Here is an 18,210-nt window from a genome sequence, read left to right on the forward strand (position 1 = left end):
CCCGTAACCCAACAATCCCCCCATTAACCTTACACTACGGGCAATTTAGCATGGCCAATCCAACTAACCCACACATCTTTGGACTGTGGGAGGAAACCGGAGCACCCGGAGGAAACCCACGCACACAGGGGGAGGACGTGCAGACTCCACACAGACAGTGACCCAGCCGGGAATCGAACCTGGGACCCTGGAGCTGTGAAGCATTGATGCTAACCACCATGCTACCGTGAGGCCCGCATATTCTGTGTATGCGCAGGGGGGGGGTGTCTTCCCCGAGCTGGCCATGGCGCAGCCCTACAGGGGCCGGCGCAGAAGGAAGAAGTGCCCCCATGGCACAGGCCCGCCTGCAGATCGGTGGGCCTCGATCGCGGGCCAGGCCACCGTGGGGCACCCTCCCCCACCGGTGTTGGATCCCCCTCGTGCCACCCTGAGGACTGCCGCAGCTGACATACCTGCCAGGTCCCGCTGTGTGGGACCATGTCTAATCCATGCTGGCGGGACTGGCCAGAAACCGACGGCCGCTGAGCCCATCGGGACCCGGAGAATTGCCGGGGGGGGGGGGCTGCTGCCAACGGCCCCTGACCGGCGCGGCGTGTACCCCGCCCCTGCCCGAAAACTGACGCCGGAGAATATGGCAGCCGGCGGCGAGGCGGGATTCGCACCCCCCACCCCGGGATTGTCCGACCCGGCGGGGGAGGGGGGGGGGAGGGTCAGAGAATTCCGCCCCTTTTTTTTTTTTAAATTTAGATTACCCAATTATTTTTTCCAATTAAGGGGCAATTTAGCATGGCCAATCCACCTACTCTGCACATTTTTGGGTTGTGGGGGCGAAACCCACACAGACCCGGGGAGAATGTGCAAACTCCACACAGACAGTGACCCAGAGCCGGGATTTCCGCCCCTTTTTAATAATCTGTAAATACATTGCGGCCAAAAGACAGCCAAGAGTCGTGTAATGGCGTATTGTTGGTTTTCCAATCAGTCCAGGAAGGCAGAAAGCACTTCCTGGATGGAAACGGGAATTTGGGATGGTTGCATGGTGATAAACATCTAGTGAAGCCTCCGGGAGTATGCCAAGCGGAGCTGTGAACCCCACAGTTAATGAAGAAGAGAGACTGCGACCAAACACAACAGTGCGGCAGGAAGGGGCTGGGAGTATTGCTTTAAACAAGCAGTCAACAAACTGAACAAACAGTCTTCTTTCACTAGGCCAATTTATTATTAACCGCCTGGGTTAAAGTACAACTCTGCAGCTCTATCAGCAGTTTTCAAACCTTTATATAGTCCGACAGAGGATTACAGCTCATCTTTCATCGCTGAGGTTCGTGCTGGCCACTGTGAAGGTTTTGTGTTCTGCTTCCTCTTGTCACTTTCATTTCAGCTTCGAATTAGTGGTGGATTTTGGACGGAAAGACACATTTCTCGGGTGCGATTCACAGAAATATTTCAAGTGTCATTTTGGGTGTATTTGGTGGGTGTTTCTCAATAGCAGCGTGGCGAGCTCGTGGCCTGTATTCAATGGCAATTAATGCCAAAAATGAGCCCCCACGAGATTCTCACCATTACTGGTTCCTTCGCAGTCTGATTCGCCGGGTTCACGTGTCAGTAACTTGCCGCTAACAAGAGGGAGCTGATTTTAAATGCTTCCTCACCACTCACTCCTACTCAACAAACAAGTGTGGCAGCGCGCAGATCTGCTGACTTGGCCAGGACTCTCGACGCCTTTGCTGAGAGGCATCCACCCTGTTCTCCCAAGGGGGTCATGGAACCAGTAGCTGGCTCAGCAATGCTGCCTCGGAGGGCAGCATGACAAGAAGGAAGAAGACCATTGGCCTCCACCGAGCTGCGAGGGTAAGGTACCACCTCTCCCCACACCAATTACATCTGCCACATCTCAGAATTCCCAACCCCCCCCCCCCCCCACACACACACACACACACATCATTGGCTGACACCTCCCACCCTCCCCACATCCGATCTTCTTGCTTGTTCCTCAACACCCACCAGCACAGCCCCTTCATGTCCACATGAAACCTGCTATAGACCCACCTAACCCATCAAGCTTGAGGCTCACACTGCCCTCTCTTTACCCCTGCAGGAGAAGATAGCCCATAATAAGGAGAAAGGGGCAAGACGGGGGACGGGTCTTCCATCCTTATGAAGAATGGACCCAGCTTTTCCGGGGTTGTCCGAGGAGAGAGCAGTCACCGACAGCGAGGTTGGCCTGCGCCAAAGAGGTGAGGATCGACTGACCCGTCACCCAAATGGGCTGTCTCAACTGAGTTCTTCCTGTCAGACAAACTGATCCTTCCCTCTCACTGACCACATGTCCATTGTCCCACAGGATCTCCATCTGATTAAAGTCAGGCCACCCAGAGTCGTACCCTTTCCCGCCACCAAGAGACCACCTTGGGGGAGAGTTCCGAGGTGACCACCATTGAGACATCCTCGCTATCACCCGCACCTTCCACCATCGCAGAGACACACACCTCGGGAGGCGATATTCGTGGGCGGGCTTCAGGGGCACAATCTGATGAGCACCACACAGTTGTTGATGAACACCAGGTGGAGGCAGGAACATCCAAGGGCGACAGCAGTCGAAGGTCTGCTGGATCCCTGGACCCAGCTGGGTCCCAGTTAGATGCAGAACCTCTGGATAAGGTTTTCCCAGAGCTGATGCAGATGATAGGACACACGCCGTGACATTCAGGAGGGAATGTCAGCGAGATTCCAGTGACTGCATAGCCACTTGGAGGACACTCCGAGAGTTCAGGCATATTGTTCAGGTGTCAAAGTTTGCTTGACATGCTGTGCACTAATCATCCTCTGAGACATGGGGCGGTATTCTCCGCTCCCGATTAAAATCGGGATGGCTGTCGTGAACCTCGGCCGATTTCATGACGGCCTCGGGGCCCGCCCCCTGCACCTAATTCACCCCCACCCGGGGGGCTAGGAGCGGGCCCCCGTCGTTCCCGGCCGCGACCTCGTCGCGCCAGAAATGACGCGGAAACGGCGCTTTTCTGATGTCATCCGCGCATGCGCGGGTTGCCGGTTCCAACTCGCGCATGCGCGGATGACATCAGCGCGCAGACGGCACGAACCTGCGCATGCGCAGTGCCGTCTTTCTCCACCACCGACCGGCAAGACATAGCAGCTTGATCTTGCCGGTCGGCGGAGGGGAAAGAGTGCGTCCGTTTTGGACACTGGCCCGACGATCGGTGGGCACCGATCACGGGCCTGTCCCCTCCCGAGCACAGTCGCGGTGCTCCTGTCCAAATCGGGCCCCTAGATGCCCCAAACGGGCATCTGGCGCCCGTTTCACGAATGTGGTTGCTGCCGTGGTGAAACGGACGTGAAGGGCCGGCCGCTCGGCCCATCGGGCTCGGAGAATCGCCGTTCGCCGTGAAAAACGGCGAGCGCCGATTTTTCCAAGTGGGGGGGAGGGGGGAGAGAATTGCTGGGGGCGCCAGGGGGGCGTAAAAAATGTCGTGAGGCCCTCTCACGATTCTCCCACGCCACGTGGGGAGCGGTGAATTCCGCCCATGGCCTGCGTGCACCCGATTGAGCATTGAGCGTGAAGTGCTAACACAGCTAGCAAGGCTAATTCCTCATTTGAAATCACCTTTATCTATGAAGCTACAGGTTGCTCACAGTCAAAGGGAGTTAAAGTGACCTTCAGCAGAGTACCAGGAACAGGGCTCTGTCCTGGTGTTTGGTGGGACAGACAGGCAGTAGCTGTGCTTGCCCCTGTTATGGGTCTCTACAATATGTAAAGATGGCTTGAAGGCCTCACAGATCCAGAGTACTAAACGACGCCTATGTGATTTCTCGCTGGGAAGCCGGTTAATTCCCAGGAGACTGCATTCGACTCCAATCTCATTAATGAGATTGAAATGAATGCAAATGAGGGTTAATGATATTCTCAGCATCTTTGTGTGTGATCCGGAAATCGGCATCAGGAATGGGCTGGATGAAGTGGTTCACGCACGGCATGAATTTCAAATTTGGTCGTTCCCGTTATTTACCTTTTGAGCCCAGATTTGCGATGATGCAAAGCGGTGGTTAAATCATCGCCCTGAAGTAACTTTCACAAAGGGCCGGGATTCTCCAACCCACCGCCGGGTCGGAGAATCCCTGGAGGGACGTGGGAATTGTGCCCCGCCGCCTATTCCCGGGCACCTGTGGGATCGCCGCCGCGCCGGTCGGGGCCCGTTGAAAGCAGCCCCCTGACGGGCCAAGTGGCTGCCGAGTTCGGCCGAGTCCCGCTGCCACGGGTTACCCGGGTCTCCCACAGCAGGACCTGGAAGGTGTGTCAGCGGGGGGCCATCCGCGGGGGGATCCGACCCCGGGAGGGGGGGGCACGGTGGCCACGATCGGGGCCGACCAATCGGCAGGCGGGCTGGTTCCGTGGGGGCCTATGTTCCTCCATGCCGGGCCCTGTAGGGCTCTGCCATATTTCCCGGGGCCAGTGCGGAGACGGGAACCCGCGCGCGAACACACGCTGGCCGTTCTGCGCTGGCTGGAGCTGCAGGGACCACTCCAGCTCCGGCCTAGCCCCCGAGGAAGGGGAGCATTCCTCAATATTGGGAACCGTTGTCGGTGGATGTGGTTGGCCCCGCTTTTCACGCCGGCGTCAGAACGTGGACACGGGATTGGAGAACCCTGGCCAAGGTGTCCCAAAGTATTTTACACAATGAACTACTTCTGAAAGTAGTCATCGACATTTTCTTTGTCCATGAACCTTTCAGTTCTTTGTGTGGCAGATGAACAGGAAGGTTAATACTCAGTGGCGTAATGTAGGAAGCATGGCAGTCAATCTGTACACAAAAAGCTCCCACAAATAGCAATGTATTCATGTGAGGCATTGAAACATGGGCCGAAGGCCATGTGGATTTGATACTTGGGACCCATGAGCTGCTATTAAAAGTTGACAACATTGAGTGGGATTCCCTCACCTGCTGTGTTGAATGAGACAAGGGTATTGAGTAGGGTTCACCTGAGGAAATACATTCAACCTGAAAGTGTGGCCTTCACCTTCTCCTCTGATTGTGTCTTTCAGGAGTTTCCCAGCAGAGACCTCGGTAGAAGATCAGTCCAGAGGCTTCAATGGCTCAAGAGGGGAACGTTCGGAGAATTGGGATAATCGGGTTTGGTCACTTAGGTAGTTTGAAAGAAAAAAGATTGCATTTTTATACCACCTTTCACATCCTCAGGACATCCTCAAAGAATTTCATAGCTAGTGTGATGGTTAGCTGGGGTTATGGGGATAGGATGGGGGAGTGGGCATAGGCCTTTCAGAAGGTCCGTGCAGACTCAATGGGCCGATTGGCCTTCTTCTGCACTGTTGGGATTCTATGGATTCTTCTATGGATCTCATCTGAATGACGTTACCTCTGGCAATACTCCCTCGATTAACTGGAGTGTAAGCCTAGATATGGAAGTGTCACCAGCTGCAGAAACTTGAGCTCCAGGTTGTGGACGTCGAGCGGTGGCTGGAGTCACTGTGGTGCATCTGTGTAAGGCTGAGGATTATGTGGTTGGAAGATTTTGGGAGATAGTCACACCACAGGTAAGACGTGCAGAGAATGAATGGGTGACCGTCAAACAGGTAGGTTCTTGCAGGAATCCACTGAGGCTCCTTTCTAACTCCTTTTCCATTTTGATTCCTGCTGAAAGAGATAGTTCCTCAAAGGACTGTAGTAAGAGCCAGGTTCTTGGCACCTACACAAGGGCGTGGTGGAAGTGCTTTAGTGGTGGAGGATTTCATAGTTAGGGGAACATAGGTAGACCATATATTTTCTATGGCCATTGATGTGACTCCAGGGTGGCACAGTGCCAGGGCCAAGGATGTTACAGAGCAGCTGCAGGACTTTCGTTTGGGGAAGGGGGAACCCAAAGGTCATGCTCCACAATGAAACCAATGACGTCGGTAGCTTAAGGATGAGATCCTGAAAGCAGATTTTAGGGAGTTAGGAAGGGAATTAAAAAGCAGGACTTCAAGAGCAGTAATCTCTGGATTACTGTCAGTGCCACGAGCTAGTGAGTATAAGAAAAGGAAGATTGAGCAGTACAATAAGTGGGAGGACTTTAGATTTCCCAGGCATTGGGCTCAGCTCAGGGGCAGGTGAGAACTGTACAGGAAGGACAGGTTACACCTTAACAGGACTGGGACTTATGTCCTCACGAGGAGGGTTGCTGGTGCTGTTGGGGAGAATTTAAATTAGATTGGCAGGAAGATGGAACTAGAGGGGAAATTCAGAGTGGCGAGGAGAAAAACTGGCAGTGGAAAGTGGAGAAGTATTAATTGATGAGGAGGCTTGTAGAGATCTACCATGCGGTTCAAGGGCAGTCTCACAAACACTATAGAACTCGGTAGAAATTTGAGTTACACTTCTTGGATGCAAGTAAGAATCTTTTATTGCCTCTACTGATTACAATTGAGAGAAACTTAAATCTATTCTCAATAAAGCCTTGCCAGCAAAAGACTTGAAGAGAAATAATTTATAAAACAATTTTTAAAAAAAATATTTTTTTCATCTTTTTTACATTTTCTCCCGAATTTACACAATAAACAATAATCAGTAACAAATAAGTCAATCCCCATAACAATAATAAGGATCCCATCCTCCCACCAACCCCCCAAACATCAGCCCGCATGTTTACATAAACAAATGGGAAAAAGGAATCAGGGATTACCCATAGTCATCCTTAATATACACAGCCCCCCAACCCTCCCACCCATCTCCCTGCAACTAATGTTCGATGTTATCCAGTTCCCGAAAGTGCAGAATGAATAATGCCCATGAATTGTAGAACCCCTCCGTCCTTCCCCTCAGTTCAAACTTAACCTTCTCAAGGGTCAAGAATTGGCAACAGGTCTCCCCGCCCCGCCAGGGCATAGGGTGGAGAGGCCGCTCTCCAACCTATCAGGATCTGCCTTCGGGCGATCAACGAGGCGAAGGCTACAACATCTGCCTCCGCACCCATTTCCAACCCCGGCTGGTCCAACATCCCGAATATGGCCTCCCAGGGACCCAGGTCCAGTTTCACGTGCACCACCTTGGAAATTACCCTAAAAACCTCCTTCCAGTACTCCCCTAGCTTTGGACAGGACCAAAACATATGAACGTGATTAGCAGCACCCCCCCCCCCCCACCCCCGGCAACGCTCACACACATCTTCTACTCCTTCAGAAAATCAGCTCATCCTCGCCCTCGTGAGGTGCGCTCTATGTACCACCTTCAGTTGTATCAGCCCCAAACTCGCGCATGAGGTGGAGGCATTCACTCTCTGGAACACCTCACACCAGACCCCCTCCTCTATAACCTCTCCCAACTCTTCCTCCCACTTTGCTTTGATCCCTTCCAGTGGTGCCTTATCCTCTTCCAAAGTAGCTCCGTAAGAGGACACTATCCCCTTCTCCAGTCCCCTTGTCATCAGCACCTCCTCCAGCAATGTGGAGAATAATATAGAAATGGTTTCTTATTTCAAGCAAAACAGCTTGCGCGAACTTCAAGAGTTAGAGTGGAAAGTGAAAATCCAAAAATAAGGATAGCAAGTAGTTAGATTAAAGTATAGATTGATCCAGATAGAAAATGGCTGTCTGAACTCACATATTTAAGGAAAACGTTATTAGTCTGAGGCCATCTGTCCATACCTCTGTGTCGTCCTAATTGGTTTGGGTGAGTTTCAAATACATTTGATTCGCTGGTTAACTGTCAATCCTCAATGTGCAACCTAAGCTTTAAATGTTTCATGTTTGAATATTTGTGTGTGCTAGGGAATGTGATTTTGTGCTGTGAATCAGTTGGGATTTTACAACAATGCTTTCATGATTCTTATTTTTTTTTCATTCCACTTATTTATTGGATTCAATTTCCACTACTTGCCTCGGTCTCCAGAGGAGTCTCTAGATTCCCAGTCCAGTGACTCTGCCACTACACCACTGATTGATTTACAGAGAAATCTCTGGATACTTCCTATTCAGATGAAATCCTGAAGATAGGAGACTTACTGGCTCTTGCTACTTGCAAAGGCTTCATGGTGTTGAAGAGCAGTATATATACAAGCTTAAAACCTTCACCTCTCTTCATATCTAACAGGTCAGTACCTGGCAGGTATGATTGAGGAAGAAGGGCAGCGACATGGTTTTGAACTGGCCTTTGTGTGGAACAGACAGCAGAAAAAGATGGAAGGGAAAGTACGGAAGGAATTGCAGCTGGAGGATCTGAACAAGTTTGTTGCGAGGTGAGTGATCCCACCTTCTCATGAGGGCTTGTGTATTGGAGCCAGTATGGAACATCACCCTTTAAGAAGGATCTCATGGACCTTGGGAAGGGTTACCGGAATGAATGGAAGCAGGATGGAGGGGTTAAATGATGCGGCTAACTGAGCAGAAGACAAAATGCTGATTGGAAAAATGAGAGATGGAGAGAAGACTTTTTCTGTAGACTGAAGTTGGACGAGCGGACTGGATATGCAATGAGACATGGTGCTGAAAGAGGTCCTGAAATCTTAGTTCATTGGACCTTCTGGTCAACCTGCCAAGAGATTATGTCATTGGCTACCCGGGAAATGAAGGGGCAATGGGCTGGCAAACCCACCATTGTGTTTTGCTGGGAGTTGCCTATTGTCATTGCTCCTTGTTTTATTGCTCTCCATCTCTTCCAAGAGCAAGGAAGGGCTAGCTCAGGTATTGTCGTAATGGAAAAGTAGCGATGGAGCTTTTTCCTATTTGATAAATTTTGCGTTGTGTTGGACCACGATTAATGGTTGTTTCTCTTCTCCAGATGCGCTGACCTTATTGTCGAAGTTGCTCATCCTCAGATAATAAAGGACTATGGCGAGGAGTTCCTCAAACATGCAGATTGCATGGTAAGATTGAAGTTCAATGATACTGAATAAAAGTACATTCCCCTGAGTGGCCTGGTAGGAGGAGATGCAGATAAACTAAAGCTGTGTTCCTCTCTTTGTCCTTCATTGAAAACCAACCCTATTCCGCAAAGAACATCATGTGGATGACAACACCCATTTTTAAGGCCTTTAACATGCAGAAATATTGCAAAGCACCAAACAAAGAAATTCGATGAAAAGTCGAGTGATGAAAAACTCCACCTGGAGTTTCCCTGCCAAGTCACTCCCCGCCCAAATGGAAATATATCGCCGTTCCCTTCACTGTCACTGGGCAAAATCCTGGAACTCCCTCCTGAACAGCACTGGGGGCTGTACCTACACCTGAAAGACTGCAGCTCACCACCACCTTCTGAAGGGGAACTAGGGATGGGCAATGAATGCTGGCCTAACCAACAATGCCCACATCCCGTAAAGGAATTTTGAAAAATATCTCCTGGCTTGCACCTATCACTGATCTATTTTACTCCAACTGCTTTACCCCCTCTCTATAAATATAAAATTCATCACATTTCTAACTCTCTTAGCACTGAAGAAGAATCACACGGGCTGGAAACGTTAACTCTGTTCCTCTGTCCACGGGAAACGTTAACTCTGTCCCTCTGTCCACAGGAAACGTTAACCCTGTCCCTCTGTCCACAGGAAACGTTAACTCTGTTCCTCTGTCCACAGGAAACGTTAACTCTGTTCCTCTGCCCACAGGAAATGTTAACTCTGTTCCTCTGTCCACAGATGGAAACGTTAACTCTGTCCCTCTGTCCACAGGTAACGTTAACTCTGTTCCTCTGCCCACAGATGGAAACGTTAACTCTGTTCCTCTGCCCACAGATGGAAACGTTAACTCTGTTCCTCTGTCCACAGGAAACGTTAACTCTGTCCCTCTGTCCACAGGAAACGTTAACTCTGTTCCTCTGTCCACAGGAAACGTTAACTCTGTTCCTCTGCCCACAGATGGAAACGTTAACTCTGTTCCTCTGTCCATAGGAAACGTTAACTCTGTTCCTCTGTCCATAGGAAACATTAACTCTGTTCCTCTGTCCACAGATGGAAACGTTAACTCTGTTCCTCTGTCCACAGGAAACGTTAACTCTGTTCCTCTACCCACAGATGGAAACGTTAACTCTGTCCCTCTGTCCACAGGAAACGTTAACTCTGTTCCTCTGTCCACAGGAAACGTTAACTCTGTTCCTCTGTCCACAGGAAACGTTAACTCTGTTCCTCTGTCCACAGGAAACGTTAACTCTGTTCCTCTGTCCACAGGAAACGTTAACTCTGTTCCTCTGCCCACAGATGGAAACGTTAACTCTGTTCCTCTGTCCACAGGAAACGTTAACTCTGTTCCTCTGCCCACAGGAAACGTTAACTCTGTTCCTCTGTCCACAGGAAACGTTAACTCTGTTCCTCTGTCCATAGGAAACGTTAACTCTGTTCCTCTGGCCACGGGAAACGTTAACTCTGTTCCTCTGCCCACAGATGGAAACGTTAACTCTGTTCCTCTGTCCACAGGAAACGTTAACTCTGTTCCTCTGTCCACGGGAAACGTTAACTCTGTCCCTCTGTCCACGGGAAACGTTAACTCTGTTCCTCTGTCCACAGGAAACGTTAATTCTGTTCCTCTGCCCACAGGAAACGTTAACTCTGTTCCTCTGTCCACAGGAAACGTTAACTCTGTTCCTCTGGCCAGAGGCGATTCCAGACCGGCCGGGTTTCTCCAACATGTTCTGTTTTTGTTTCAGATTTTCAGTATCTGCCGTGTTTTGCTTTTATTATACCAGCATTGGCTCAATGGGCATATTGGGTTCCTTCGCTGCTGCAACGTCTGTGATTCGGCTTCAAAGAAAAGAAAGAACTTGCATTTATGTAACTCTTTCCAACCTCACAGACTAAACAATTAAACAGACTGATCGCTCCTTCCCAAACTCCAAGAAATTCCAACTGATGAGAGTTTTGGGATAGTGTCTTGGGGTCTGGATCATTGAAATTCCCATATTGTTCTTCACACTGGGATTATTATTCCCTGGCCTACAGGTTGGTTCTCCAACAGCATTTGCAGACCAGGAAGTGGACACCAGGTGTCGAGAGGCTGCAAGGAGATACGGACACACTCTGTACATACCCAGTGGGGCACTCTGGGGGGCAGCAGATATCCAGAAAATGGCCAACAGAGGGACGTTGAAGGTGAGCAGTCATGGGCTATGCAAACTAGGCCGTGCTACTCAATAGGGTCAAAGAAGAGTTGATTTTCTTCATTCCTGTCTTACTGGACATGTATGGTTCCTGAGTACTCCAAGCAGCGGTCTCACTGGGGCAGAAGTTACAAAAGAATAACTGAGTGAGTTGAGAAAGGAGACGATAATTTGAACAGGGAGGGTTGGAGTAACAGAAATGTGAAAAGGTGGAGAGCTGGATGGGAAACTGTGAGGCAGGGTTGGAAGTTGAAGCCTGGCCTCCAGTCATCTTGGACCCTCTTGCCACTGAACCGAGACCTTGCTGGTGAGCAATGGTCATCCCACGTTAAAAAAAAAAAACTCACATACGGGCATCTTCCACTTCTTCAATGAAGTTCGGAACCTGGAGCATTATGACCCTTGGCTCACTCTAGCCCAGAACCAGTGCGCCACAATCCTGAGTGTGTATGCCCCAATACTGGAAACTACAGACCGGTCCAAAGAGGAATTTTACTCCCGCCTCAAACAATCCTTGACAAGAGTGTCAACGAGCGACAAGCTGATCCTCCTTGTCTGCACCAGAGTTGGGAAGGAGACAGACCTCTGGGAGGTGTAATCGGCAGAGAGGAGCTAGAGAAATCCAACACTAACGGTAGCCTGCTCCTCCCAAAATGCCTCGAACAGAGCCTTGTCATAACCAACACCGGAGCTTAGTTAGCAAGGAGGTGAAAGGTTATCTGGGAGTCTCCAGGAATTTGGGGTTGAGTCTACAGTCGGATCAGCCTTGATCTTAATGAATAGCAGAACAGGCTCCAGGGGCCGAGTGGCCTCTCCCGCTGCTAATTCGTATGTTCATGGGCGCGATTATCCGACCTCTCACTCGAGCGAAGCGAGGCCGGTGAATAGCGGGAAAGGCCGAAAATGAGAACCGCACCAGGCACCATACAGTTTGCGATGCAACTGGCCCGTTCCCCTCGGCGAAATTGGGATCGCACCGTAGCTTGGCGAGAAACCAATTATCACCACTTAAGCCCCATTTCCATACAATTAACGGGAGAGACCCCATATCCAACGGCCTCCTTTCATTCAGTGGCCTCCCCATCCAGTGGTCAAGCTGGCGTCGATTCGAACTCCTTTTGAAAAACGTGAACCTGATTAAAAGGGCTTGTGTGGGGAGTCGAGGAGGGGAGTAGCCATCTCTGCTCAGATGAGGGGTACATTGATAGATGATAGGTGCAAGAGGTCTGATTGGGCAGGACTGAGTGGTCAAGGGGACCTCCTGGTAGTTGACCTTTGCCCTTTCCCACAGGCCCTGAAGGTGACAATGAGCAAACATCCGGACAGCTTCATGCTGCAGGGATACATGCAAGAGCTGAAAGAAAGGACAAAGGGCCAGCGGACGGTGCTGTACGATGGGCCAGTGAGGAACCTGTGCCCTCTTGCACCGAACAATGTCAACACCATGGCAGCTGCAGCTTTGGCCGGGCACAACCTGGGCTTTGAGCGGGTGCAGGGCTGCCTGGTAGCTGACCCCAGGTAGGTACTGCTTCCCGGTTCTTAAAGGCTCAGAGAGACTTGGGAGCCAAGGTAACCTTTCAATCTGATTGAGATCCATTACCAAAGAAGATAATAGGATTCACGCCATTACAGTCCGGAAGCATTATTAAGAACTGTTATTAGCAATAATTAAGACATACTTAGTCAGCAAACCTGGCAAGAATACCAGTGAATCCATACATTTGAGATTTTCCGCTGCCTGTTTAGTCCTGAACTGTCTCTCATGGTCATGACTCATTTTTTAAAAAATCTTTCAATCCCTTATCTTCCTTGTCAATTGCTTCAGTTAAACAGATCCTGACTGAACTGTAAACCAGATCCTCAGGCTGAAGACAGTTAGAGAAATTCATGAACTATCAAAGATTAATCTGACTTTTCTATTAGCCAGAGTCACAGTCCTTTCAAAACGTGCGAACGCCTGAGGTATTTTCTGCATACAGATGTGTTTGTCTGATCATTATGAAGGCCTGGCCATCATAAAGTTAACACAAAACAACAACAGTAGGTACATTTGATGCCTTTAACATAGGAAAGACACGACACGGTGTTAACAGACAACACTGGCATTGAGTTGCATCAGGGGATATTGGAAGAGGTAATCTTGATCGTGGATTGTTAAAGGAATGTAGAGATGCTGAGAGGTTTAGGGAGGGAATTCCAGATCTTTGAGGCCAGCAGGCAGTAGAAGGAACATTTGAATGAAATGAAATGAAATGAAAATTGCTTATTGTCACGAGTAGGCTTCAATGAAGTTACTGTGAAAAGCCCCTAGTCGCCACATTCCGGCGCCTGTCCGGGGAGGCTGGTACGGGAATCGAACCGTGCTGCTGGCCTGCTTGATAATGCTGGACTGCAAGAAATCAGAGATTTGCGCATTTCTAGAGCAGTGGCCAATGACATTCAGTGATTACAAGGACCTGGGCGTGTAAGAATATGAACGGCAGAGATTTGGATGAACACAAGATTATGGAGGGTGAAAGATGGGATGCTGGTCAGGAATCATCAAGGCAGGTGCTAACAATGTGGATGAGCACTCTGACAGCTGGTTAACTGAACTGGATCGAGTGCTCAAGGTATAGAGTGACCAGAACTGGATCGAGTGATCAAGGTGCAGTGTGACCAGAACTGGATCCAGTGTTCAAGGTATAGAATGACCAGAACTGGATCGAGTGATCAAGGTGCAGTGTGACCAGAACTGGATCCAGTGTTCAAGGTATAGAGTGACCAGAACTGGATCCAGTGTTCAAGGTATAGAGTGACCAGAACTGGATCCAGTGTTCAAGGTATAGAGTGACCAGAACTGGATCCAGTGTTCAAGGTATAGAGTGACCAGAACTGGATCCAGTGTTCAAGGTGCAGTGTGACCAGAACTGGATCCAGTGTTCAAGGTGCAGTGTGACCAGAACTGGATCCAGTGTTCAAGGTATAGAGTGACCAGAACTGGATCCAGTGTTCAAGGTGCAGTGTGACCAGAACTGGATCCAGTGTTCAAGGTGCAGTGTGACCAGAACTGGATCCAGTGTTCAAGGTGCAGTGTGACCAGAACTGGATCCAGTGTTCAAGGTACAGAGTCACCAGAACTGGATCCAGTGTTCAAGGTGCAGTGTGACCAGAACTGGATCCAGTGTTCAAGGTGCAGTGTGACCAGAACTGGATCCAGTGTTCAAGGTGCAGTGTGACCAGAACTGGATCCAGTGTTCAAGGTGCAGTGTGACCAGAACTGGATCCAGTGTTCAAGGTACAGAGTCACCAGAACTGGATCCAGTGATCAAGGTGCAGTGTGACCAGAACTGGATCCAGTGTTCAAGGTACAGAGTCACCAGAACTGGATCCAGTGATCAAGGTGCAGTGTGACCAGAACTGGATCCAGTGATCAAGGTGCAGTGTGACCAGAACTGGATCCAGTGATCAAGGTGCAGTGTGACCAGAACTGGATCCAGTGTTCAAGGTATAGAGTGACCAGAACTGGATCCAGTGCTCAAGGTGCAGTGTGACCAGAGCTGATGCCTTTACTCAAGGTATTTTCAAATCTCCTTTTGAATGAGATCTTTAATAATTTGGAATTTCTCCTGACCCTGCAGTCTATTGAACTTTCACGTTGTGGATATCGAAGTTACAGGTCCAGTGAACAAGTCCGCAGGGCATGAATTCACAGTGAAGACTAGCCGGAGGAATCCAGCTCCCCCAGGGGAAGTGACAGGCATGGCAACATATACTTCATTCTGGAGCAGCGTGCTCAGTAAGTACAAGATTGGTCCTCATTCTCATCGCTTTGACTAATGCGTGGTCAAGTTTCCATACATAGAACATAGAACAGTACAGCACAGAACAGGCCCTTCGGCCCTCGATGTTGTGCCGAGCCATGATCACCCTACTCAAACCCACGTATCCACCCTATACCCGGAACCCAACAACCCCCTCCCCCCTTTAACCTTACTTTTTAGGACACTACGGGCAATTTAGCATGGCCAATCCACCTAACCCGCATATCTTTGGACTGTGGGAGGAAACCGGAGCACCCGGAGGAAACCCACATACCTTTATCATTAGCCTATGCAAGATCTGAGGTGACAAAGAAAACGGAGCAAGTTGCATTTATATAGCACCCACTCAACCTCAAAAACATATCAAAGTGTCTAGCAGACAATGAACTTTCTGATGTGCAATGAGTGTTTTATTTAAGCAAATGTGACAGATAACTGGAATTTAGACAGCAGTTTCCCTGTGTTAGGTTCGGGAACCTGAATCAAATTCATACGGAATTTTCAATTTATTCTTTATTGGAGCAAAACTAATTGACAAGCTGTGGGGAAAGAACTGGGACTAAATTAAACAGCTCATTCACCCGCCCAACACAGGCATGACTGGACTAATGGCCTATTTCATTGATGCAAGATTTTGTGATTTTACAAGGCAGCTCACAGGTGGATCAGCAAGCAAGATTCAACACAAAACTACAAGAAAGATGTTAGAACTGGCGTCCAGAATGTAACACAGTGATAGTTCCAGTCAGGGAGCTTTCGCTCCGGCTAGCTTGCTTATTAAATCCCTGCTACATTTCTGGGTGTGTTACTAACAAGAAACTGCTGACTTCCTTATTGAAACACATTCAGCTTCCTTAACCCACCACCCAACTCCACGTCAGGAATCTGCTCCACCCAATTAGAATTAGAGAATGTACAGTGCAGAAGGGGGCCATTCAGCCCATCAAGCCAGCACCGGCCCTTGGAAAGAGCACCCTACCCAAGCCCACACCTCCACCCTATCCCCGTAACCCAGCAATCCCATCTAACCTTTTTTGGACACTAAGGGCAATCCAGCATGACCAATCCACCTAACCTGTACATCTTTGGACTGTGGGAGGAAACCGGAGCACCCGGAGGAAACCCACGCAGACACGGGGAGAACGTGCAGACTCCGCACAGACAGTGACCCAAGCCGGGAATCGAATCTGGGACCCTGGAGCTGTGAAGCAACAGTGCTAACCACTGTGCTACTGTGCTGCCCGTTCTCAATTCTCAGCAACAACATTTCCTCTTCTCAAGTTATTGTCTGGAGTAGCAAAGGGGATTCAGCAATAAAGGCAGTCCAGCAGAATGAGGAGCTGGATTTTAACCCGTGCACAATAATTAAGAGTAAGGGATTTATTTGCCCTGAGATCAATGCTGGCTCCATGGGATAGTTTTAAACAGCCTCTGCTGCCCTCTCCTGGAGCTGTGTTGAGGCCACTCAACTCAAGGTTTTGCATGCTGGGAAGTTTTTGGCAAGTCTGTGAAAACGGCAGATATTCAATAAAAATTGTGCACGGAATAATTTTTATGCATTGATGGCGAAAGTAGTAATCTCTGAGTCGAATCAGGGGGGCCAGCTTTTTACCCAGACAGGTTCAGAATCCAAGTTCCACGTACACCTCCGGCTCAGTGAAGCCGTTAAACAAAGTTGCTGAAAGGCTGGGGTCACCATGGTAACACATTGGGGATGGTTTTCCAGCCGCCTTACGCCCACCGCAAATCCCACTATGCCGGGAGAATAGCGGGAAAGACCCGAAACGGGATCTGCGCCTGGCACCGAATAGTGCGCGATGCTGCCAGCCGGCTGCAGCTGATCACACCTTCACTGTCCATGAACCAATCAGCGTATTAAAAGCAGCATGAAGCAGGATTACTGGCCAAGATTCTTTATTCAGAATCCACCCCGCTGGAATCGAGAATGTGGCAGGGGCTCAGCCAATGGGAACCGTTGCCTTTTGTTGGAAAATTCCACCCAGCATCTCAATAAAAATCTCCTCGTAAAACCTCTCTGAATTAATTCTCCAGCAAAGCCATCACTGGGTGATTTGACGAACAACAAGGCATCTGTTTGGATCGAAGTGTAATCATTAACTGAGGGTAACTTCGCTTGCTGTAGTCAGCTGACCTCTGCCATGAGGCACTAACTGGGAGCAGCCATGACACATTCATTTCCCAATAGACTACAAGAAGCACAGTACCCATGGGCTCATTACAGCACGTCTCCAAGTCCAAGGAGATGGCAGGCTGCAAGTTGCAGTCAAAGGATTACTTGCTTTGATCAATTTGTTGAATAACTAATATTTTCCATCCCCTCGCTGCCCTTTTCCTAGATTGTAAAGGTCACGGAGGAAGACTCTTTCTGTGCTGACGAGTCATCAGTTCATGTGTCCTGAAGGAATTGGGCCGTCGGTCAGACCCTCGGAAGAATGGTCATTTTGTAACACATGAATAAAGTGCAGTTTCAAACCGTTTCCCACTGTGTGTTCGCTGAGATTTGTGACACTGGAGGAGGGTGTGTTTCTCGGCCTGGGTTAGCAGTACACCCTCAAACAAGGAATTGGTCCTGGAAGCAGCATGGAGATACTGATACAAGTCGCAGCTTCACCGCTTGTTTGGCTGAGTGAGGAGGGGAATGGGTTCCAGGGATGGGAAGAGAAGCTCTGACTTCTTTGGAGTTGGGGTAGCATTGATGATCCTCCTGGTTCCACAGGAACATTACTATTTACCTGTCATTGATGGCCACATCTACTTTCTGCCTAACATGTTTCAGGTTTCATCCTTGAACACATGGTACTTTTGGCACTTGTGAAATTTTCATTCAGGAACCAGCGCTCTGTTCAGGAAGAGGAAACGGTGCAAAGTCTTTCAGCTTCAAAAACGCCCCACACAGAATAAATTCCTGACAGGCAGATTTCAGGTTAATGTCTATTCTGAAGTGGACTTCAGTAATCATTAACACAAGGTCAGTAAGAACCCAGTCAAGCCCATGGAAGCGAGAGTGATATATAGCATTTCCAAAAGTGTGACAGAAGAATTCACCAGTCTTGAAGTGTCCATAATTGGACTGTGCTGAAACGACACTGGATAAATGGGAGACTTGATTGAGAGCACGAAGGCAATAAGAAGATGGATCAGTAGATAGACAACTGATCCACTGAGCAGAATGCAAGGATAAGCTACAAAGCAGCACTCAGCTGCTAAACACACTGGCTCCACATCATTCCCTGCTTGATGAGAGAGACTTTGAAACACAGCAAAGGACACAACAGTTAGAGGAAGAAGTG

The 18,210-nt window shown here is 49.3% G+C and overlaps 1 protein-coding gene across 4 annotated transcripts; it reads left to right on the plus strand.

Moving 5' to 3' along the window:
- The first annotated feature begins 1,267 nt into the window (after nucleotides 1-1,267).
- aspdh (aspartate dehydrogenase domain containing) lies at nucleotides 1,268-17,397 on the plus strand. 4 transcript variants are annotated; one of them, XM_038785653.1, is made up of 8 exons: nucleotides 1,268-1,321; nucleotides 5,060-5,161; nucleotides 8,103-8,247; nucleotides 8,790-8,874; nucleotides 10,939-11,088; nucleotides 12,388-12,614; nucleotides 14,717-14,874; nucleotides 17,257-17,397. In XM_038785653.1, exons 2-8 carry the CDS (start codon nucleotides 5,107-5,109, stop codon nucleotides 17,292-17,294), a joined length of 858 nt encoding a protein of 285 aa, XP_038641581.1. In that variant the 5' UTR covers nucleotides 1,268-1,321; nucleotides 5,060-5,106; the 3' UTR covers nucleotides 17,295-17,397. The 4 variants fall into 4 exon arrangements, with proteins under 4 accessions (XP_038641581.1, XP_038641579.1, XP_038641578.1 ...); XM_038785651.1 differs by having other exon boundaries at nucleotides 1,283-1,343; XM_038785650.1 differs by having other exon boundaries at nucleotides 1,295-1,426.
- Nucleotides 17,398-18,210: the final 813 nt, after the last annotated feature.

This window comes from Scyliorhinus canicula, chromosome 26, assembly GCF_902713615.1.
Source record: "Scyliorhinus canicula chromosome 26, sScyCan1.1, whole genome shotgun sequence".
Lineage (NCBI taxonomy): Eukaryota > Metazoa > Chordata > Chondrichthyes > Carcharhiniformes > Scyliorhinidae > Scyliorhinus > Scyliorhinus canicula.